This window comes from Chiloscyllium plagiosum, chromosome 19 (assembly GCF_004010195.1).
Source record: "Chiloscyllium plagiosum isolate BGI_BamShark_2017 chromosome 19, ASM401019v2, whole genome shotgun sequence".
Lineage (NCBI taxonomy): Eukaryota > Metazoa > Chordata > Chondrichthyes > Orectolobiformes > Hemiscylliidae > Chiloscyllium > Chiloscyllium plagiosum.
This window is the reverse complement of record NC_057728.1, coordinates 66,270,239-66,294,470: the sequence shown is the minus strand read 5'-3', so window position 1 is coordinate 66,294,470 and position 24,232 is coordinate 66,270,239. Positions and strand designations below refer to the sequence as shown.

General features: G+C 44.0%; 1 protein-coding gene across 6 annotated transcripts in view; it reads left to right on the top strand.

Annotated features, from left to right (window-relative positions):
* The window catches only part of nav3 (neuron navigator 3), a 219,091-nt gene that overhangs the window by 155,889 nt on the left and 38,970 nt on the right, over window positions 1-24,232 (top strand). For 3 of the 6 annotated variants that reach the window (XM_043708780.1, XM_043708782.1, XM_043708781.1), the window contains 6 exons: window positions 3,361-3,384; window positions 4,372-4,449; window positions 14,593-14,676; window positions 16,319-16,430; window positions 17,759-17,883; window positions 20,211-20,377. In XM_043708780.1, coding sequence (XP_043564715.1) covers window positions 3,361-3,384; window positions 4,372-4,449; window positions 14,593-14,676; window positions 16,319-16,430; window positions 17,759-17,883; window positions 20,211-20,377 — 590 coding nt within the window. Of the gene's footprint in view, window positions 1-3,360; window positions 3,385-4,371; window positions 4,450-14,592; window positions 14,677-16,318; window positions 16,431-17,755; window positions 17,884-20,210; window positions 20,378-24,232 lie in introns of all 6 variants that reach the window. The other 3 variants (XM_043708778.1, XM_043708783.1, XM_043708779.1) reach the window with 1 other exon arrangement.

Genomic DNA, 24,232 nt, shown 5'->3' with positions numbered 1-24,232 from the left:
GGCCCCAGTTCTCTGCTCGGGGCTGGGTGTGTCACAACTCTGTTTTGGAGAAGGGAGTTTCCTACAGTGTTCTGACCAGTTTGCCTTCCCCAATATCAGTGAAGCAGATGGTTTTATCATGATCCTATTCCTGGCTGTGGGAGTTTGCTGTGTGCAAATGGGTTTCTGTGCTTCCTACGTTCTGAATGATTAGACCACGGTGATTATGGAGCACTCGCTCTGGAAATGTGTGAGAAATGCCAGTTTTTTTTCCTTCATGTGGGAGTCATTTGTCTGGCAAAGGAATCATCTTGACTTTGATTACCCGACGCTGGAAGGGAGAGTGAGGAGATGGATGTGTTTGAATTCACACTGTCGGAGTACTTGACAGACTGGCTCACTCCAGGATGGTGCTATTTCCATGGTTACTGTCAGTGTCGATCTCACCCTTCAGACAGGACAGACTGTGGTTCAGCCCCAGTGTAACGTATCCAAGCTTAGTGCTGAGAGAGAATGGTTCAGTAAAGAGGGGATCCATGAGGTGAACAGACACCATCTGGCCAGGAGGCTGAGGGCTGAGTCTCCATGACAACCTGAACTGAATGCACATTTTCAAATTCCTTCCCGATCAATGAGCTGGCTTTGGCAATCCCAAGGGATCTGTGGGTGACTGAATTTTACAATAAAAATAAATGAGCATTTTCCTAGCGCCAGACCATCCACTAGATGCTCCATCCTGCCTTAACTTGATTGTGCATCCAGCATTAAACAAGGAGAGAAAGGACTTACATTTATGTAGCACTCTGTGTATCCCCAAGCTGTATAGTCAGCAGGGACTTTTTGAAGGTAGAAACACATCAACTAGTTTTTACACAGCAAGATCCCACAATATGAAAGTCACTTGATATTCTGCTTTTTAAATAAGTGGTGTTGAGGTTGTGTGATAAATATTGGCCAGATACTGGGGACAGCTCCCATTCTCCCTAAAAAGGTAGCAGCAGTATACACACTGCATCTCCCTTTCAGCTGAGCAAGGATTAATTCAGAGACTTTAACTCCCTTATATACCTGGTCAGCAGCAACGACACCCTCTAATAAATCACTCATCCCTATCCTGATTTCACCAGGATTTGAAATCTCCCTGTCTTCCCCACTTCCATCCCCACTGTCTTCCTGCTCTCCCCAGCGTCCTGTGCTATAATTCTCAGCCCCTTTCTGAGCCTCAGTCTCTCTCTGTCCTCCGTGTGCCCAGCCATGTTCAGTACCTCCTTCCAAGTATTCGCCTGTGTGGAGATGACCATCTCCTGCCCAGCAAGCCCCATTTTAAACAATGCCTTCCAATGTGGGAATGTCAGGATGTGTTCAGACTATCCGTTCCACGGAACCAGGCTAAAGTTCCCAGAAGGTTGGCCTTAAACCTCCCCCCCCCCCCTCAGAGCTGATGGAATTAAATTCAATGAATTAATTCATCTACAGCCTATTTAAAACTCACATTTTTATGTGAGAGAACATAGGCTCCTCAATTACTGAAAGCATTCTATAATTTTTGGGGTGCAACTCGCCCACAATCAGACCTGACTGACAGCATCTCCTCCTCAGATGCTGCCTGAACTGCTGTGCTCTTCCAGAACCACTGATCCAGAATCTGGTTTCCAGCATCTGCAGTCATTGTTTTTACCGGACAGCATCTCCTGAAGAGCCTATCCTTCATCTCACTGTCTCTGACTTTTCCTTCTCTGGGTCTGGCTTAACCTCACCTTCCCTTTTGATCCCCGGCACTGGAATGGGACAGTTTCCCAGCCCTCTGTGGCTCTGGGGAAGTTCTTAAAAATGGATCCACGGGATGTGGGCGTCACTGGGTGGACCGGCATTTATGGCCCTTCCCTAGTTTGGTCCATGAGAGGAAATCATTCAGAAGAAACCCCCTTACACCCCCACAGCGGGGATGTGAAGTCCCAACAGATGCTGCAAATCTGAGCAGCAAATGCTGGAAAAGCTCAGCATGAGCTGAGATTGGGAGAGCTGATAGTTGCAGTCGGTGACCATTAATCAGGAGTGGGAAGACTTAGACCTGGAACAGTTCTCAATCCAAGTGGGGGAGACAGAGGGGGTCACGTGTGGGGGAAAAGAACAAAAATAAATTCCGTGTTGGCTGAAGAGGTTAAAGGAGAAACAAGCTCATGGTGTTTCTGTCACCTCATGTTTTTGTATGAGTTTAGCTTTGCTGAGTTACAGGCTGTATACTCGAGCAGGGGATTGATACATTTTTAGCAATGAAAAGGATATGTGGGGCAAGTGGGAGTATGGCATTGATACAGAGGATCAGCTATGATCATATTGAGTGGTGGAGCAGGCTCAGAGGGCCGAATGGCCAACCCCTGTTCCTAGTTTCTACAGATTAATGGGTATTAAAAAGGTCAAAGGTCAAAGGTCATACCACACCAGGTTATAGGGGAAAGTGAGGACTGCAGATGCTGGCGAACAGAGTCAAAAAGGTTCTCGTCCAACCGATTTATTTAAAATCGGCATTGGTGAGGTAACCAGCAGGAATTAGGACTGTGTGGTGGCTGGGTGGGGGTTGGAGGGAGGAGGGGGTGCTCAGTATTGAATGTGGGGGGTGGGGCAGCTTCGTTGTCCTGGATGGTGTCGAGCCTCTTGAGTGATGTTGGGGCTGCCCCCATCCAGGGGCTAGTGGGGAGTATTCCATCACCCTCCTGCCTTGTCGATGGTGGCCAGGGAATAACACTTGATGCTATTCCTCTGTTTCTCTCTTCTGTAATGCTCAAATGAAACAAGCTCAGACAGTCCCAGCTGAACTTCCAATAGGTTTCTAACAGCAGAATCCAGGTTGTGAAGTTGTCCCTTTTTCAAATTAATTCGCAGTAAGTTTTTTAAAAATTTAATCAGGCATCAGTCTAAAGACTCACTTGAAATCCTGGACATCCAACAATGCAGCATTCCTTAGTGCTACAACACTGTCCTTCAGGTCTCAAAGCACAACCTTCACCTTTCAGTGCACTGTGGGTGAATCACTGACCCTTGGCTGACCAGGCCTGAGGGGAAACCTGTCCCAGTCCCCACCGTGATATTTACTGGAAGTAGTTTTGAAAATAAAAGTTGACTGTGAGGTGTAGCAGCTGTCATTCTGAACCAGCTCCTGTTCATTACTTCTCTGTTCACACCTCAGCTGGAATAGGAGCCAGTATTTCAGTCAGGTTTGTCAATGCTGATTTTTCAAAATTGATTTATTGAATATTATTTCAATATCAGAATCTAATGCATGACCTGTATCACCTCAAGCTGGAGCAAGTATTTATTCAGTTGGATGTCTCAGCATCTGTTTAAATTTTTTTATCTTTTATCTTTTATTTTCCTTTCTAGGCTGAAGAGAAAGCACATTCTGAGGTAAGACGTTAAACAGCTGCTCCCTCCATTTCGAATCTAGTCACTGTATCCACAGTCTGGGTGTGTGCGTGTGTAATTGGTCTCCCAAACATTTGAAATTTGGATGGAGTGGAGTGAGCCCCTGCTCTTTATTTTATCATTCTTTGGGGCGTGGGTCTGACTGGTAAATCTTGAATTCAGTGTACATCCCTAACTGCCCCTTAGAGTGAACTATTGCTGTGTGTGTGTGAGAGAGAGAGAGAGATGGTGGTGTCACATTGTTAGCTGCTACCCTTGTCCTTTGGCAATACTGGCGATTGCAGGTTTGGGAGATGCCTTGGCAAATGAAGATTAAAATTGATCTTGATAGGTACAGTAACTGATCAGAAGGTGCATTTGATCCACAACAATTTTTAAAATCAGTTTTGTGCTAAATTTACACTCAATGAGGAGACAAACTGAAGTGATGTGAGATTGTCCCCTCCTGGGTTTCCCACATCAGGTGGAAGTCCACTTCTATTCAGGGAGGCCATTAAGTCCATCTTGCCCAGGCCAGCCCTTTGAAAGAGCTGTCCAAATAGTCACACCCCCTTGCTCTTTCCTCATGATCCTGCAAATCTTTCTCCTTTGAATATTCCTTGATTACCTTTTAAGAAAGTTCAGATTGAATCTGCTCCCATCCCCTTTCAAACATTCCCGATAACAGCGTGGAGATTGTCCATCTATCATCTCTGATTCTTTTACCAATTGTCTTTACCCATTTCCCTTTCAAGGTAGAAACTCATTAGTCATAAAAAAAAAGCGACAAAATTCATATGAAGGATGAGGTCTTGGAGAGAAATGTGAGTTTTGCATCTAAAGGAAGGTTGGGGAAGATGTGATGGCTTTCACACGGGATCCTGTGCCTGTTGAATTGATCCCTGATTAGTGACTGTGGTTGTCTCACACGGAGCCATCGTATCCATTGGAAACTTGTTCAATCTCGGATGTTTCTGTTTTGTGTAACAGCAAATTCGGAAGCTGCGCAGAGAGCTGGATACTTCTCAGGAGAAGGTCGCCTCCCTCACCTCTCAACTTTCGGCTAATGTAAGTCACTCTTTTCTCGTGCTCAGAAATTAATTAACGGGGGAAAATTAAATACACCAAAAAAGCATTTGGATAGTTACCTGATAATTCCTCAGAAAAAGGTTCAGCTGCCTGATACTCAAATGCAATGAAGTGACCAGCAGATGCAAATCCCACTTGGATAGAAATTCTTCTGTCGTAAATAATCCGTACTACTTGAGGGAAATTAAAGCTGGCATTATCAACAAGACCGTTCCCAGTCTTGGTTTAAGAATTACGTATTCAGGGGCATAGACTTCAGTGAGTGGATTGTGACCAATATAAATGGAGAATGCTGAAGAAACTCAGCAGGCCTGGCAGTACGTGTGGAGAGAGAAACAGAGCCAATGTTGACAACCCTTCCGTTAAACTGGAAGCAAATTGAGTGAAATGATGGAATGAAATGGACATTAACGAAATCTGCAGCTGACACAAAAATGGAAAGGCAGTTTGTGAAAGAGATACAAGCAGTGGGCAAAACGTTAGCAAGTGGAGTATAATGTGGGAAAATGTGAAGCTGTTTATTTTGGAAGGGAGAACAAAAGAACAGAATATTAATTAAATGGAGAGAGGCTGCAAAAAGCTACAACACTAAGGGACGTGGGGGTCATGTACAGGAAACACAGCAAGTTAGCACACAGGGACAGCAGGGAATCGAGAAGGCGAGGGGAATGTTGGCCCTTATTTCAAAGGGGTTGGAATATAAGAGTGGGGAAGTCTTACTGAAACTGTACAAGGTGCTTTGGAATACTGTGAGCAATTTTACTCCCCTTATTTAGGGAAAGGCATTATTTCATTGGATGCAGTTCAGAGAAGGTTTTACAAGGATGATCCCAGGTTTGGAGGGATTGTTTCATGGGCAAAGGTTGGGAGTCTACTCACTGGAGTTCAGAAGAATGCGATCTCTTTGTGACAGGCAGGGGCTTGATAGGGTCAGTGGTGAGAGGATGTTTCCCCTCCTGGGAATGGCTAGGACCAGAGGGCATAGTGTCAGAATAAAGAGGCACCAATTTCAGACTGACTTGAGGAGGAATTTCTTCCCTCAGAGGATTGAGAGACTTTGGAACTCCTTACTGCAGTGAGCTCTGGGGAAAGAGACCTTGTATATATTTAAGGCTGAAATACTTGTGTCCAAAAGATTTGGAACAGAAGCTGCCCCCCACCACCTCCCCATTATAATTGATGTTCTTGATGTTGAGTTGAGTCAGCTGTAGGATGTTTGATTGGACGATGGGTTGCTGCTGTGTGAGGTTTCGAGCCTCATTGAGTTGGTAAAGGGGCCCAGGGACAGAGAGGGCAGAGCAGGAGGGAACATTAAATAGAAACTCCCAGTCTCAAGTGCATACAGAAAGGAGGGGTCATGCAAAACATGAACTTTATCTGTGTTTACTCCCCACAGTGTAAAGGAGATCGTGTCGAGAATAGCGAGTAGTGATGAGGAACTTGGAAGGAGTCCAAGGAACTCAGTGGTTCATCTGATCTTCTGTCTCACTTGTCCTGGCTAACATATCTTCTTCAGCAAATGTCAGTAGAAAACAGATTATCTGTTTGTAATGACATTGCTACTTGTGGTTCCTTGCTGTGTATAAAGTAAAGGTGATGGCCTGGTGGTATTATCACTCGTCTGTTAATCCTGAGACCCAGGGACCTTGGTTCGAATCTTGCCACCGTAGGTGACGGAATATGAATCCATTACGAGTCTGGTGATGACCAGGCATCCATTGTTGATTGTTGGAAAAACCCATCTCACTCACTGATGTCCTTTCTGAAAGGAAACTGTCATCTTTACCTGGTCTGGCCTACATGTGACTCCAGACTCACAGCAATGTGGTTGACTCTTAACTGCCCAAGTCAGTGTTGCTTTCATCCTGTGAATGAAGGGATTATGTTTCAGGAGTGTTCAATGTTGGCTGCCCAGTGATTGGAATATCTTGTTCTTGTAAAGCAACACAAATGTGACTTTTATGTTTGTAATGTTCCTGTGGATGGTCTAGTGAGTTAATGACCGTCAGTTAATCCAGTTGTACCTTCCGGAGCCACAGCATTGGCAGATTGAGCATCTATAGCCCGTTTTTGGGAAGTAAGCATCTCAATGAAAATTCCTTTCCCCCTTGGGGAGCCCGTGTCCTGGAATAGCTGGGGAGTCTAGAACATGGGCACAAAGCTTCTGGATAAGGGCACATCCAATCAGGTCTGAGCTGAGGAGACATTCCTTTGGAGCAGGTTCAAGAAAGGAAACGATAGATGTTTGGGCATTGTAACGATGAAGGAATGTGAGTGCAGTGAGGATTGGAGGGGATTGTAGTTGAGGATGAGGTGGATGGCCAGTTGTTACCAGTATCCAATCTGACTGAGGGGGCTATATATCCTCGACCCTGAGAATATAACAACTAGGAGCAGGAGGAGGCCATTCAGCCCCTTGATCCTGCTGCACCATGCTGCCTAGCTAGCTGTGCTCTTTCAGCCTCCCTTGGATTCCAGCATCTGCAGTTTCTTTTGTCTCTAATTCAATACCACCATGGATGATCTCACCTTGACTTCACTTTCCTGCTCGCTCCCCATAATCCCTCAACCCATTTCTAATTAAAAATCTGTCTATTCCCTCCTTAAATTTACTCAATATCCAGCACCCACCGTACTGTGATGCAGTGAGTTCCACGGATTCACGACTCTCTGAGGGAAGTAATGCCTCCCCATCTCTGAAATGTAATTCCCCCCGCCTCCTATTTTGTAAGTCAGGCAGTGTGCTGTGTTCACTCCCGAATGTTCTGACAAGATGCTGTTGTAGATGAGGCTTTGTCTCTGAGGGGAGCCCTCTTATACCTGCTACCACTTCAAAAACCAGGGACTCGATTGTGTGTGTGTCTGTGTACAAGGCAACATCATCCATCTGAACAGCTAGAGAAGCAGCCAGTCAGAACAAAGGAACAATAGATAATTGATGGACCATTCAGCTGACCTGCAACAATATTAATTCAGTGGAACAGATGATATTTATAATAAATATACTCACAGGGGAGATTCCGCTGCTGGAATTGATTTGGTAAATTGTAAGAACTGCATCTAAATGTATAATATGTTAACCACCTTTGATTGTATTATTAAACAAGAAGGTGAAGTTGTTATAGTGGGTTCTTCAAAGATGAATTGTTGATGTTGCAGACTGTTTGAACTAAGAAAACCATTTGCTGTGCTCTCAGTTCAGCTGGTTTGTGAGGTTGATGCTGTTAATGTGCCTTGATTACAGATGAACATGTAAACATTTAAACAAGGAACAAGATGAGGCCACTCGCCCCTTTGAGTCTGTCCCCATCCCACCCCCTTTCGATAATCAGATTTTAACCTGAAATCTCCATCCTGCTTATCCACCCCCTAACCTTTAATCTCTTTGGTCATTGAGAATCTCGCTATGTCGACCTTAAAAATATTTAAAGATTCTGCGTCTGCTGTCTTTTGAGGAATTCTAAGGACTCATAACCCTTAGAAGAAAAATCACCTCATCTCTGTTTTAGATGGGTAGCCCCTGACTTTGAAACTCTGGCTGACCATGAAACCTCACTATCTCCAACAGAAACTGGTTTATACTGGTGTCCAGAATGGAAGAAGGAGGAAGAGAAATTTCCCAGTGGAATGGTACCGGGATTCTGGGTTTAGCTAATGAGGAGGGTTACTGAGCTGGATGTGTATTTCCTGGGATAGGTGATTCAGGGCTGATTTGATTGAAGTTTCTAACAGTAACATTCTGTCTCATTAGCTGTTATGTTTCTTGGGAGAAGGTTGAATATGGTTATCCTGATCCCAGTGAGATGAGAATTCTTTTGTTGAAAAGTTCAAAAGGTCTTCTCTCCTTTGTGTTCCCCTTCAGACTCGTCCCACCCTTTGTACCCCCTTGTTCAGTCTTTCCTCCAGCTCTGTTCTCTCTTTTACAACTCCTCACTCCTCTTTACAGTCTCTCCCCTCCCCTTTGCATCTCTGTTTCCCAACCCCACTGGCTCGCTCCTTTACCCAGCACCCTCACTCATCCTCACTTCCTGAGAGTTGGAGGATTTTGTAAGGAATTGATTGGGTAGGTGGAGAGAAACCCTTCCACTCATGAGAGAGTCTCAGATGATTAGATGTAGTGTTGAAATGAGAGCTTCGCTATTCACAACATCACACTGGTCAGAAGAGGCCTTGCAGCCCATCGGGTCTGTGCTGACTTAGCAACACTATCCCACTTTTCAGCCCATTTGGCCCATTACTTTGAATGATTCAAGTGTGCATCCACGTTCTGGAGAGTAGTCAGGGAACACTCGTCCACACCTACTGGGATTGAAGTGTAGAACTCTCCAACACAACCAGCAGGAGCTGCTGGGGCTACGTCAATCATTTGAAATCTGACGTGTAAGAGTCAAGGATATGAAATAGTGGAACCTGGCTGATTTGATTTGATTTGTTTGATTTTATTGTTGTCACATGGACTGAGATACAGTGGAAAGTGTTGGTTTGTGTGTTATACAGGCAGATTGTATCATACAGAGTGCATCAGGGTAGCAGGACAGAGTACAGGATACAGTGTTACAGCTGCAGAGAGGTTACAGAGAGAGAGAGAGAGATCAGCAGTAACATTTGAGAGGGCTGTTCAAAAGTCTGATAATAACGGGGAAGAAGCTGTTCTTGAATCTGTTGGTACGTGTTTTTTAACTTTTGTTTCTTCTGTCTGATGGAAGAGGGTGGAGGAGATTATTGCCGGGGTGGGTGGGGTCTGTGATGATGTTGGCTGCTTTCCCGAGGCAGTGGGAAGTGTAGGCGGAGTCAGTGGGTGGGAGGCTGGTTTGTCTGATGGACTGGGCATTCTTATTATCCAGATGTTCCAGGGATGAGTGTAGGGCCAGGGAGATGGAGCCTGCTGTGACCTGTTGTGCCAGTAGTTGAATTGCAAAGGACTGAGGCAGGCTGGGAGGCTGGAGTTGATGTGAGCCATGACTAACCTCTTGAAGCACGTCATAATGATGGAGGTCAGAGCCACTGGGGGTGGTCACTGAGGGACACTGCAGGATTTGTCTTTGGATGGGATGATGCTGGTCTTCTTGAAGCAGGTGGGGACTTTAGATCAGAGTAAGGAGAGGTTTAAGGTTTTTGGATGTAGATGAGCCCTGGTCTCATTGAGTGGTGGAGGCCCAAGCTCATGTTGCTGAATAGCCTCTTCCTGTTCGTTTCACTGGAATTCCTATGGCCCATAGGAAATGCCCACTGTCTGTGAACCCCAGCTTAAACTTACTGTCAATATGTCCTGACTGTAGCAATTGACCAGGTTTAACAGAAACCCCTCCTGCTAGCCAAGTGAGTGAGCATTCAAGGCCTGCTCACAATGTCCATATTCAACCTGCCGCCTGGTCAGACAGAAGGTGAATATTGAATATTGGAAAGAAAGACGTGTTAACATTCATCAGGACCAATGCAAGAATGCCAAATTTCAAACAATCACAACCATTTATACTACAGAGAAAAGGTTGCTGATTGGCTGGCAAGTTGACTCTCATTTGCCAAGGAGTTGTCAAGGAGAAAGCTACATTGACAATTAAATTAAGATAATCAGTCGCACTTGTAACATGGCTTAATCACACATGGCTTTTATTCTCTGTAAAACAGGACTATGTAAATACCTCGTGACTTTATCCAAGGTGATGCACTGGCTAATCTGAGTCAACTTGCCAACCAGTCACTCCTGTAGTAGGAATTATAGTAATTTTACAAAATGTGACATTCTTGCATTGCTCATGCTGAACGTGAGAGAAAACACTTCCATGATATGTCTCCCCTTTCAGTGATATCAGTATTGATGAGCAATTGTCAATAAGTTCCTCTTGCTCAGCATCACTAAACAAAACACACATCAGCAAGAAAGCAGCAGAGCTTTTGAGCTGAAAAGAACTCCTTGGAGAAATTTAGCTTATGGCAGAGATTTTTATTAATAAGTTTCTTACAGTATAATGAAATACCAGGCATCAGCATGCCACACCATTCCAATGACAGCAGCAAGTGCTTAAGCATTGAGTTAGATCTGTCATTTTAGATGTTCCATTTTAAATCTTCAACACTCTTTCCCCCAGCTCCTCATTAAGGATTATTAACATTGACCCCATTCAGTTCATTGTAAAAATAACACAGACGTTGGGAACTATACAGAGGTTTTGAAAGTATCGCTATTGGAACTGAATTCTATAATAGAGAATGGAACGCTTATTTGTCAAGAGATTGCCAAAGACTGAGTGAAGGAAAAATGCTGATGTTTCAGCTTGGGGCTCAGCTATAATGTGAAAATATCCCATTATGAGCTCTGGTTAACCCGATTCATATTGCATTCTGACTACAATAAACCGTAAATGTGTCGGTGGGGATATAATTTCAATGTTCGTGGCCGCTGGTTTATTAAGGAATGGTACATTGCTTTGAGTTGCTTGCTTGCCTTGCTGTAAAAAGTGGTTTCTTTTGATGGGAAGCAGAGAGAGATCTGTCAGCACTGGGATATAATTACATCCTTCTCACCAGGAACAATTCAACAATGATGATAGACCTCCTGACACAAACCGTGTTTCTCGTACAGAGCTTTTCTAATTGAACTCAGGTGCCATTTTATAAAAGATACTTGACAGTTTTGTCCCCTCCGTGCGATTGATGTTCCATTTAGCAAAAGTCAAATTGACAGAGAAAGTTATTACGTTGTAATGAGGCCTGTCATTTGTCCAATGTATAAATACACTTGAGGCCCTGAATACTGATGCACTCTGAGTAATTCTGCTTTCTGCTGCAAGGAACTCATGACTTTTTATAGCCTTGAGGTTCTCTGAGTTTGGAACTGGGAAGGATTCCAGATTTCCAATTTGTCTTTCATCCATGGAGTCATGGAATTGCAGTCAAAGCTGTCCCTGCTAATGGACTGCCCAAGATAATCGGAGCGCTGCCTCCGCATTTGGGAAACTGATTGTCGGCCAGGATTGGGTTTGGTGGGGGCAGCAAATACTGGAGACCTTGAATGAGAAACATGCCTAAAGCAAAGGTTTCAGGCAACCTGAAAAATGAGCAAACTGCCTCGTTCTGAAAAAGTCGCAAAGTGAGTGTAGACTGCTGCTCAAACTTTCCCAGATTAATCAACACCCTGATGTATCTCCATAAAGCTTTTCTAGCAGTTGTGCCCCCAACAGCAACAGCAAGCGTGTTTCCATGGAGACAAATCTATCTCAGTCTCTTGGGCATGGGGCTGTGAATGATAATATAATTATTTTATTGGTGTTGCGATTCAAGTTTTGAATATTACTGAGTAGTTTTGATGAAAGCAAAAGTATTAAGGGTTATGGGCCAAAGGCAGGTATATGGAGTTAGGCCATGGATCAACTATGATCCCATTGAGTAGTGGAACAGGCTGAAGGGGCTGAATGGCCTACCTATGTCCTATGTATTATTACTGTGCAGTAGATTTTTAATTGAACTTTAATTTTTGTCAAAATAAACTTTGCATGATTTATTACATTAAAACTGTAATGTAAATTTATCTTAATTTATTTGCAAACATATATGGAACATAGAACATTACAGCGCAGTACAGGCCCTTCGGCCCTTGATGTTGCACTGACCTGTGAAACCAATCTGAAGCCCATCTAACTTACACTATTGCATTCTCATCTATATGTTTAGATCAGAGTGGTGCTGGAAAAGCACAGCAGGTCAGGCAGCATCCGAGGAGCAGGGGAATCAATGTTTCGGGCAAAAGCCCTTCCTGATGAAGGGCTTTTGCCCGAAACTTTGACTTTCCTGCTCCTCAGATGCTGCCTGACCTGCTGTACTTTAACAGCACCACACTCACAGCTCTCACTGTCCAACCTATCTAACCCTCTGATTATCTTATATGTCTCTATTAAGTCACCTCTCAAACTCCTCTCTAACGAAAACAGCCTCAAGTCCCTCAGCTTTTCCTCCATACCAGGCAACATCCTAGTAAATCTCCTCTGAACCCTTTCCAATATATAATTGGGAATTGACTTTCTCTAATAACTTAAGAGAAAGCAGCAAAAAGCATCACTCTATATAACGCTCAGAAACTTCAGATATTATTCAGATTTCTACTAAAGGTTCTGCAAAAACATTGGATATTAATCAAAATTGTTTTTAAAAGTCTTTGGAAAAGTGAGATAACGCAGGATACAATCTTTAATTGAGAAAAAAAAACCTGGGTTTGTACACGATAAAAGGGAATGAGGATGGAGGGATTAAGGAAAGAGTAACAATAGTGGGTTTTTGAGGTTATGGGAAAACATGGGCGATGCTGGGGAATAAAATCAGTTGCTGCATCTTATGGTTGCCCATGTTGTTACCAGATGTAAATATCTCTTAGCATCATTTGAGATATGTATTGATCCACGCTGTATTGGTACTGTGTTTTATTTCACAGTGATACAATCACATTGTAACAATGGATTGTGTCAATAACCTTTTACATTGGACCAACAGGAGCCATGCGAATGATTCCAATTATAGAGCATACAACATACAACATAGAACATAGAACATTACAGCACAGTACAGGCCCTTCGGCCCTCAATGTTGCACCGCCCTGTGAAACCAATCTGAAGCCCATCTATCCTACTATGTTTATCCAAAGACCATTTAAATGCTTCTAATGTTGGCGAGTCTACCACCGTGGCCGGTCTGTTTTTTCTGAACTGGTCATTTTTGGAAGGTGTCTGCCTGAGTGTAGAGACTGTCTGATCCCAATCTGCTCCATTGTGTGGTAGCCCTATCTCTGACCCAGCAAAAATCCCAGGGCAAAATTCCAGATTTGTGACAACGCTCAGAAATAATTATAAAGTGTGAATCACTTTCTCGTTATTGCAGTGATGATTTTTGCTGTTTTCTGGAGTTATTACGTGTAACTGATCACCGACTGTGTGCATTTGTGAATAAACCTATGAGATTTATTGATCAACTTTAATACTGCAATGGCTGAGTGGGGACCACACTGATTGAGTACACTGATTGAGTACACTGATTGAGTACACTGATTGAGTACACCACTCTCATGTGTACCTAAGTACAGTGAAAAGCTTTGTTTGTGAGCATTATAGGCAGACCATAGTAAGGAAGGGCACACAGATCACAGGCTGTTTGGACAGAGAAGGCACTCAGGTTACACAGGGACAAAGTAAAGCCAGAGGAATCTTTACAGACTTAGAATTTAGGTTTCAAAGTGTATTATGGTTATAAGAAATGTTAGAGTAAGATCTGCTGTAGGGAGCTCCCAAGCAGCTGCCTGGTGTTGGCGCCATCTTGAAAGTACCTCTTGCCACTCAGTCATACAATTCCAGGTTCAAGTCTCATTCTGGGGTTTCAGCACAGAACTCAAGGCTGACATTGCGTGCAGTGCTGAGGGAGTGCTGCACTGTTGGAAGTGCTGTCGTTCAGAGGAGACATTAAATTGAGGCCCCTATTTGTTAGCTTTGGTAGAGCTAAAAGATTCTGTGGCATGACAGGGTTCTCCCTGATATCCTGGCCAATATAAATCCCTTACCCAACATCACAAAAAACGATTACATGATTTGACACTGCTGTTTATGGGAACTTGCTAAGCACAGATTTACTGTAACTAGTGATATTAATGAGATCAGCCAGGTGGTTGTCATAGAATATGACTTTACTGATTGGGGTTGTTAACCTGATCCAATCAGGGAGCCCTGACTGACAGATAAAGAGGGGTGTGTCAGAGATACTGCCACACTGGGAGATGACTCTGAATGAGGCAGAACTACAGTCAAGGATTGTTCATGTGTAAATAATGAGTGACTTAGTGACAGGATCTCAACCTCCATGGAGTTATTTCAGTAACATTTCTCAAATTACAACAGTGACTACATTTCAAAACTATCTCATTCACTGTAAAATGCTTTGAGATGAGATGTCCGGTGGTTGTGAAAGGAGATATATAAATGTAAGTCTTTCTTCCTTTCTTCTTTAAAAGATAACTATTCTAATCATGAACTTTTCACATGGTCGACACTGGTTATTGTGACGTTACCTGGTTCATTGAGAAGATACAGATAGCAACGGGATAATTTTATTGTAACGATTTTAACCTTTATCCTGTATTGACAGGCTCACCTCGTGGCTGCTTTTGAACAGAGTTTAAGCAACATGACCTCCCGGCTACAGAACTTAACTATGACTGCTGAGCAAAAGGTGAGCTGTGTGAAAAATCTAACACACCTTCGGGATAGGGCCTGATATCTCTTGGCTATCTTAGACAAATCTACTGACAGTTTGATTCAACTAGTTTGCAACTAATCGACTACAATAACTGATTATATCTATTTTAATCATAGAAATGTCTTTAACTCCACTGTGTGAGCTTTTAATTTTAACTGACTGACCGTGAAGAAACACCAACAGTTTTGTTGAAAGATGAAACTTGGAAATTAAATAAATTACAGTGTTGAGGCTATTTGTTCATTGTGTCTGAGTGAGCTCTTTGTGAGAACAATCCAAAATACATCCCATTATCTCACTCACTCTACCCCCTTTGACCAGAGCAGGTGTTTACCGAACTTTCCTGAAGAGTAGTGAGATGTAATGGGTTGCACAGTTGGAGGAAGAAAGATCTTCTTACTCTCTGTTTACCCCTCATCACTGACTCCTCCACACCCCCAGCCCCAGTCAGAGAGAATGACATTTCCTTGCTCACTCCATTGAAGGTATGAAAAATAATTTATTGAATTAACTCTCATTGCTCCAATGAGAAGAGCCAGGATGTTCCAACAGCTGTACTGCCACTGTACTGTACACCATCAGTTTGAACATGAGTTTCATGGGGCTTACTGTGACTTCCTGTGAGTCTTTAATTGGGAGAGATTCGTATGCTCCACCCCATTCTCTTAATCATTGATATAATAAAATCAAAGTAGATTGCATTAATATAGCACCTTTTACAACCTCAGGACATCCCATATTGCTTTACAGCCAATTAAGGACTTTGGGAATGTCATCCCTGCTGGGATATAGAGAATGTTGCAGCCAATGTATCCATGGCAACCTCCCACGAACAGCAATGAGACAATGACTGTGTTAATTTGCTTCTTTTTGATATTGGTCAAGGGGTAAATATTGGACCAATATTCACTGTTCACAGCTGATGCATTGAACTCATTGACTTTAATTGGGTTCGATGTGTTCATGTTCAGCCTGATAATTCTTTTCCTGTATTCATTCTGGGACGAGGGTGTTACTGGCTGGGCCAGCATTTATTGCGCATCCCTAATTACCCAGAGGGCAGTTAAGGGTCAGCTATATTGCTATGGGTCTGGAGTCACAGGTAGGCCAGAACAGGTAAGGAAGGCAGTTTGCCTCCCTAAAAGGCATTAGTGACCCAGATGGATTTTTCTGATAATTGACAATGGACTCATGATTATCATTAGACTCTTAATTCCTGACGTTTTTATTGAATTCAAATTCTAATATCTACTGAGGTGAGGTTTGAACCCAGGCCCACAGAATATTAACTTGGTTTTTGGAGGAAGTCCATCAACAATATCATTAGGCCATCACCTCATAGTAAATTCTCATTTTGCAAATGTTAAAATGCTCTGTCTTGTGTAATCGTGATTGCTCCTGACTGAAAGTGCTCTTACAGTTGGTGTGATAAATACTGGTGTCAGCTAAACTGGACAGATTCACTGAGGTGATGAGCTCTCTGTGGAGCGAGTACAGATCAAGAGTAGTTGGTTGTGAGGAGGTCGATTTGGCTGGGTGGGGGGTAGGGTGATGTGGGACTGGTGGAACTACTGTCTCCATTTCAATGAAACAGCTTCCTATTTCTCTCCCGCAGGAGTCGGAACTCACTGAGCTGAGAGAGACCATCGAAATGCTGAAGACACAAAATTCTGCTGCTCAAGCTGCCATCCAGGGAGCTTTAAATGGCCCAGACCATCCAAACAAAGGTACAGAGTGAAAACTGGGTGCAATGTAGGCGCCATTCAGCCCCCTGCTAGCCATTCTGCCATTTCTTTATGGTGCAACTTGTGTTTGCTCCATCTCCCATCACACCCTCTCAGAGCAAACACCAGTTCATCTCAGCCTTGACCATTGTCATTGGCCCCAACATTCACAGCTTTCCTGAGGTAGGGAGACAGTTTTCAGATTCCCCATGAGACCCGCTGTCTCGGTCTGGTCCATATTGAAGGTTAATAATGGTTTGTCGTGGGTTTCCTGGCCAGAGCTGGTTTTATTTTGTCAGTGATGGTTTACTAATGCATTGCAATGGTGTAGTGGTATTTTCCTGTTCCTCGGATGCTGCCTGAACTGCTGTGCTTTTCCAGCACCACTAATCCAGAATCTGACTGGATTAATCAGTCTAGGTTAATGTCCTGGGGATGTGGGTAAAAATCTCATCAATTTGAATTAAATGAAAAGTGAGCTAATGACAACCATTGTTGTTTCTTGTAGAAACTTGTCAAGTTCACTAACTCCCTTTGGAGAAGGAAATCTGCTGTCCTTGCCCGGTCTGGCTGACAGAAATATGGTTGATTCCTAAACAGGGATTATTAATCCTTAACTGGAAATTAGGAATTGACCATAAATGCTATCCTAATGAATGAACCAAAATAAAAACTGTACCCTTGGGGGAAGAGTGAGGAGATAGATCCGAAGGCCAATCAGTTGGAATTGAAACCACACTGTTGACATTGCTCTGAACTGGACTCAACTTGTCCCTGAGTCTTCCTGTGTAGTTTGAGCGAAGTGAACAATTGTCTGGCTGTGCCTGTTTCCTCCTATAAGCTGGTGTGGAAATGAAAGCTCAGCACATTCCGTTTATTGTGGAGAGTCTGGCGCTGGAAAAGCACAGCCAGTCAGGCAGCATCTCCTCAGAATCGACATTTCGGGCATAAGCCCTTCATCACCCAAGCCTCATTCCTGATGAGGAGCTTATTCTCAAAATGTTGACTTTCCTGCTCCTCGGATGCTGCCTGACCTGCTGTGTTTTTCCAGGAACACACTTTTGACTCTGATCTCCAGCATCTGCAGTCCTCACCTTTTCCCACATTCCGTTTATTGGTTTACAAAAGCCGCCGACCTCCCTCGGTCTCATGTTCCTTTTGGTCCTTTCAAACCAGAGATCAGTTTCAAATAATAAATACTTCCTGGTTTTATTTTTTCAAACAGTTACAATGTCCTCCACCAATGACTTCTCTCTTTTCACCCATTCCTCGAGTTTATCAGTAACAGAGTGTCCCACGGTGCTCAGGGTGTGACTCTGATTTCCCAGTAGATACACGGATTAGAAGACAACATTCCTCAGACAGTGTTTCCAGCATCAACAGTGCGACCAGCCATTCCAGCATTGGGACTGTGAATGATAGCGACTCAAAGAAAAAAAAGAAGAAACAGAGCTGGGTAAGTTGGGTTTTTTTTTAATCGGCACTTGCTGTGAAAATGATCAGCGTGCATCACTTTGAACAGTTTCCCAAACTTTGTCCGCATTCCAAATCTGTCAAATCACAGGCAGTAGGAGCTCTGTTTGAAGGGCTAGCACTGAAATGGCTGTGGTGAGCTGAATGGCCTCCACTACACTGGAAGCTGCCAGCTGCTTCAATTGGAGAGTTACTTTGTCAGTAAATTCTTAGAGAAATTGCTCAAAGAAAGATTTTTGTTCCAGGTAGAAAGATGGCTACAGATAAGCTGTTAGCTTTGTTTCCTGATGACTCTTGGATATTAAATCCTAGAAATTTTATCATTCTGTTACAGGGGTCAGTTATTTTTATTTCCCTCAAAGTTTTAAGAACTTTTAAAAAACAGCTTCCGACTCTTAATCCTCCCCACTTGCCTGGATGGGGGCAGCTCAACAACATTCAAGAAGCTTGACACCATCCAGGGACAAAGCAGCCACTTGATTGGCACATCCACCACCTTCAGTATCCACTCCCTCCACCATCAATGCTCAGTAGCTGCTCTGTAGCTACAAGATGCTCTGCATAAATTCACCAAAGATCCTCAGACAGCACCTTCCAAACCCATGACCACTTCTATCTAGAAGGACAAGGGCGCCGATATATGGGAACACTATTCCCTGCAAGTTCCCCTCCAAGCCACTCACTATCCTGACTTGGAAATATATCGCTTTTCCTTCACTGTCTCTGGGTCAAAATTCTGGAATTCCCTCCCTAAGGGCATTGTGGGTCAACCTACAGCACATGGACTGCAGCGGCTCAAGAAGGCAGCTCACCCCCACCTTCTCAAGGGGGCAACTAGGGATGGGTAATAAATACTGACACAGCCAGTGTTGCACATTCCAATGAATGAATTTTTTAGAAAGCCCTCCTATTTCCATTGCAACTGTAAAGAATAAGCTTAAGGAGGTGATAGACTGATTTTAAATTAGTAATTGTTTAAAGGGAGTGGGCAGGAAAGCGGATTTGAGGCCGTGATGGGATCACCCATGTTCATCTCAAAAGATGGAGCAGGCCGGAGGGGCTGAATGGCCTATTCCTGCTCCTAGCCTTTATGAGGTGAACTGTAACATATAACATAGAACGTTACAACGCAGTACAGGCCCTTCAGCCCTCAATATTGCATCGACCTGTGGAACCAATCTGAAGGCCATCTAACCAACACTGTTCCATTATCGTCCATATGTCTATCCAATGACCATTTAAATGCCCTTAAAGTTGGTGAGTCTACTACTGTTGCAGGCAGTGCATTCCACACCCCTACACCTCTCTGAGTAAAGAAACTACCTCTGACATCTGTCCTATATCAATCACCCCTCAATTTAAAGCTATGTCCCCTTGTGCTAGCCATCACCATCCAAGGAGAAAGGCTGTCACTGTCCAAGCCATGTAACCCTCTGATTATCTTGTATGTCTCAATTCAGTCACCTCTCAACATTCTTCTCTCTAACAAAAGTCTCAAGTCCCTCAGGCTTTCCTCATAAGACCTTCCCTCCATATCAGGCAACATCCTAGTAAATCTCCTCTGAACCCTTTCTAAAGCTTCCACATCCTTTCTGTAATGCGGTGACTAGAACTGTACTCAGTACTCCAAGTGCGACCAGCTGCAGCATGACCTTGTGGTCCCGAAACTCAACCCTCTACTAATAAAAATTAACACACTGTATACCTTCTTAACAACCCTATCAAACTGGGTGGCAATTTTCAAAGATTAAGTAACAACATTTATGTGCAGTGTACTTTACCTCTGCATATACTTGTTTTTAAACAGTGTGTAAGAGCACCATGGGGATTCTTGCCTTCCTGATGTAATGATGCTTAATCTTGTGAAAGAATGGCCTTTTCTGCTTCCAGGGTTTACTCTCCTGAACCTCTGCTTGTCTCCCAGACTGCTGACTTGGACTCGGTTGGGTTGAAAGGTTGGCTATTCTGTCTAATTCCCAGCTCCATTTCCACCAATTGGAACATCCAGTATAAATCAATCACCATGACAACCAGTCTCCACGACACTGATGTCAGTTTCAGAATTACCACCATGTGATTTGTTTCATTTTATTCCTACATGGGATGAGGATGTCACTGGCGAGGTCAAAGGTTTTTGCCTTTGTCCAACGTGGCTGTCAGAGGGCAGTTAAGAGTCAGCCCTGTTGCTGGGGGTCTGGATTCACATGTAGGCCTCACCACGTAACGGTGGCAGATTTCCTTCCCTGAGAAATATTTGTAAATCCGATGGGTGTTTTGACAATCCTTCAATGTTTGACTTTTACTTTCCAGCTGAGAAGCTCCTTCAAGCAAGCTTTTGGTAAAAAGAAATCATCAAAACCCAATCTCTCTCATTCGGACATCGAAGAAATCACTGACTCCTCAATTCCATCATCTCCCAAATCACACCAGGACTCAACAGATCCTGGATCCCTGAAACCATCACATTCTACATCCGCGTAAGTGATTTGAAAGATCTTACAGCTACATAAACGTGGGCAAAATAAATTAGGATTCACAATTTCTGAACAAGGTTTGGAAACATGTAAACCCCACCCCATGACCCAAACCAACTTGATAGCTCACCCGTTACTATCTGCTGTGCTCTAACTGAGGGAAGGCCAGTATGAAATAAGGTCAACACTTCGCCCAGAAATGGAAGATGTCTCCATGAGTCTGAGCAGAATGCCCCTCCTGCTGCAGTCTGGAGATTGGAGGGGATCAAATCGAGCAGGAGTGTGTCAGGTGGGTAGCCCAGTGTCTTTCTGTTTCTACCCCCAATTGGTAGGAAGACCTGCAAATGTCAGTCACCCCCTTCCCGCCCACCCACTGCTGACAGCAGCACCATGAAGTGGGTAATTAAAGCCTCAGCACAGGGCAGTAGGTTGCCTCACTGAAAGAAAACTCCTGTCAGTGTTACTTTTGGGTTTCATGGGGTGGGGAAATAGTAAGGGTCTGTTGTTGAATGGCACTCAGTATCCAATTGAGGAGCTTGGCGTCAGGAAGTGGGCACTATCTAGTCCCTGCTGAGGACCCCCTCTCCAATCCCAGTGCAGCCATTACTTTGTGACCTTCCCCTGTATCCCCAGGTTCCTCATCCATCCTGACCTTTCATGGTGTGTTGGAGATTAATGGGTTCGCCTTTCCCCAGGGAGGGCAATGTGGGAGCCCTGCTTCTGTCCAGCCAGTGGCTGGCATGTGCCTTAAATACCACCCAGTTTGTTTTACAGCCAGGAAGGGGGAATAGTCTCATTAATTAGTTAATTAATTAAAACAGAAACGTGAATGGGGCGGTGATATTTACCGGAGTCAAGAATTAGCCAATCAGGCAGTGAGACGTGGAATAAATGAAGAGAGGATTAGAGGAGTCTAATCATAGATCTGAGCAGAATTGGGAATTGTAAAGGCAGTAAAATGCCCCAATCTCACTCTCCAGACCATCTAACAATCCTCCACATGTAGTGAAGGACTCCATTGTCCCATAATGTTCACTGGTTCAGCTCATTTTAATGTTTGACCCATTGTGCAAGACGGAGAGACTGTGCTGCACTCCTGTATCAATGCCCTGGCAGTGTCAGACTAGAATCTTTCCTGAAACCTCCAGGTGGGACACTGTACACAAAGCTCCCAGTGAGAGCCACACCATCTGAGTGTAGACCAATTGTTGTTGCGTCGTGTGCAGTTGTCGATATTAATTGGGAGGAAATGATTAGTTCTGGTTGTCAGGCCCTGATGTACCTGGTTCAAAAGCACAAATTGTTTAGGGTTAAAGTTGGCCCTTGGGGTGTGAGTGTCTTCGAAATCCCACAGGAACAATTTTGGAGAAGATTTGTCACACAGATTGCAGATCAGGTTGTAAATTTGCTCACTGAGCTGGAAGAATTGTTCTCAGACATGTCACCATGTTGGGTAACATCATCAGTGAGCCTCTGGTGAAGCTTTGGTGTTCTGTCCCACTTGCTATTTATCTGTCTCAGTTTGCTGTGGTGGGTGATATCGCTTCCAGTTCTCTTTCTGAGAGTTTGGTAAATTGGGTTTAAATCGATACGTTTGTTAATGGAGTTCCAGTTTGAATGTCAGGACTCCAGGAATTCCATTGTGTGTCTTTGTTTAGCCTGTACCAGGATGGACGTATTGTCCCAGTCGAACTGACGTCCCTCTTTGTCTGTGTGTATGGATAACAGTGATCATTGGTCATGTCTTTTAGTGGCTAGTTTCCTACCTGTTTGTCCAATGTAACGTTTGTTCCAGTCCTTGCAGGGTATTTTGTATATGACGTTCGTTCTGGTTGTTGGTATGGGGTCCTTAAAATTTCATCAGGAGCTGTTTCAGTGTGGTGGTAAGTTTGTAGACCACCACGATGCCTAGAGGTCAGAGTAGTCTGGTCATTATCTCCAAGATGTCTTTGATGTATGGCAGGGTGGCTCGAGACTTTGGGCGTGTTGTTTAGATCTGTTGTGCAGGAATCTGTGGCCTGTGTTTATCGGGTACCGTTGTTCCTGAATAGGTTGTGTAGGTGTTTTTCCTCGGCTTGTCATAGTTCCTGGGTGCTGTAGTGAGTTGTGGCTCATTTAAATAACGTCCTGATGCAGCTCCGTTTGTGGGTGTTGGGATGATTGCTCCTGTAATTAAGTATCTGGTCAGTGTGTGTGGCTTCCTGTAGACGCTGGTCTGCAGCGCTCCATTGGCTTTTTGTTCTACCATGACATCTAGGAAGGGGAATCTGTTGTTGTTCTCTTCCTCTTTGGTTAACTTTATACTGGTGAGGATGTTTGTGTTTGTGGGTTTTTTTCTAATTTGTTGCGTTTTGTGATGACAAAGGTGTCACCCACATAGCGGACCCAAAGCGTGGGCTGGATCGTGGGAAGGGCTGTTCGTTCTCACCTCTGCATCACTGCTTCTGCTTAAAGTCCTGATACAAGGACCCCATTGGTTTGTTTGTAGATCTTGTTGTCGAAGGTGAAGTGGGTTGTGAGGCACGGGGCTACTAGTTTGAGGATGCTGTCCTTGCTGATGGAGTTGGTGCTGTCAGGTGTTTGTGTCCATGGTTCATCTAGCAGTGGGGCCAGCGTTTCTTTGGCTAGACTGATGTTTATTAATGTGAATAGGGCCATCACATTGAAGGAAACCATGATCTCGTCCTCCTCTACCTTGGTGTCTTTGATGATGTTAAGGAATTCCTGGATGGAGTGGATGGAATGGATTGAGTCTTCCACTAGATGTTTCAGTTTGCATTGCAGTTCCTTTGCTAGTCTGTATGTCAGTGCACTAGGAAGTGAGACTATGGGTCGGGGGGGTGTGCTTGTTTATGTACCTTTGGCAATCCATAGAAACAGAGTGTGTTGGATCCTTCAGGTTTCATTGCTTGGCGGTCTATCTCGTTAATTTCACCTGTCTTGTGAAGTTTCCTCAGTTGGTTTCTGTAATACAGTTTTCGAGCTGTGGACTCAGGTCCATCGTCACCTGTTGGTAGGTATCAGTATCTGCAGTGCTGCGAAACACTGGCCCCACTGCTGGATGGACCAAGGACACAAACACCTGACAGTACCAACTCCATCAGCAAGGACAGCATCCTCAAACTAGTAGCCCCGTGCCTCACAACCTTCGACAACAAGATCTACAAACAAACCAATGGGGTGCCTGTGGGATCACCTGTATCAGGACTTTAAGCAGAAGCAGTGATGCAAAGGTGAGAACGAACAGCCCTTCCCACGATCCAGCCCACGCTTTGGGTCCGCTATGTGGGTGACACCTTTGTCATCACAAAATGCAACAAATTAGAAAAAAACCCACAAACACATAAACAACATTCTCACCGGGTATAAAGTTAACCAAAGAGGAAGAGAACATCAACACACTCCCCTTCCTAGATGGCATGGTAGAACAATAAGTCAATGGAGAGCTGCAGACACACGTCTACAGGAAAGTCACACACACTGACTAGATGCTCAACTACAGGAGCAATCATCCCAACACCTACAAACGGAGCTGCATCAGGACATTATTTAAAACAGCCATCCTGCCAGACATTAAAGACATCTCGGAGATGCTGACCAGACTTCTCTGGCCCCTAGGCATCATGGTAGCCCACACACCTACCACCACACTGAAACAGCTCCTGATGAATTTAAAGGATCCTGTACCCACAACCAGCAGAGTGAATGTCATACACAAAATACCCTGCAAGGACTGGAACAAACATTACATTGGACAGACAGGCAGGAAACTAGCCACCAGGATACATGAGCATGAACTAGCCACCAAAAAGACATGACCCACTATCACTAGTATCCATACACACAGACGAGGAGAGA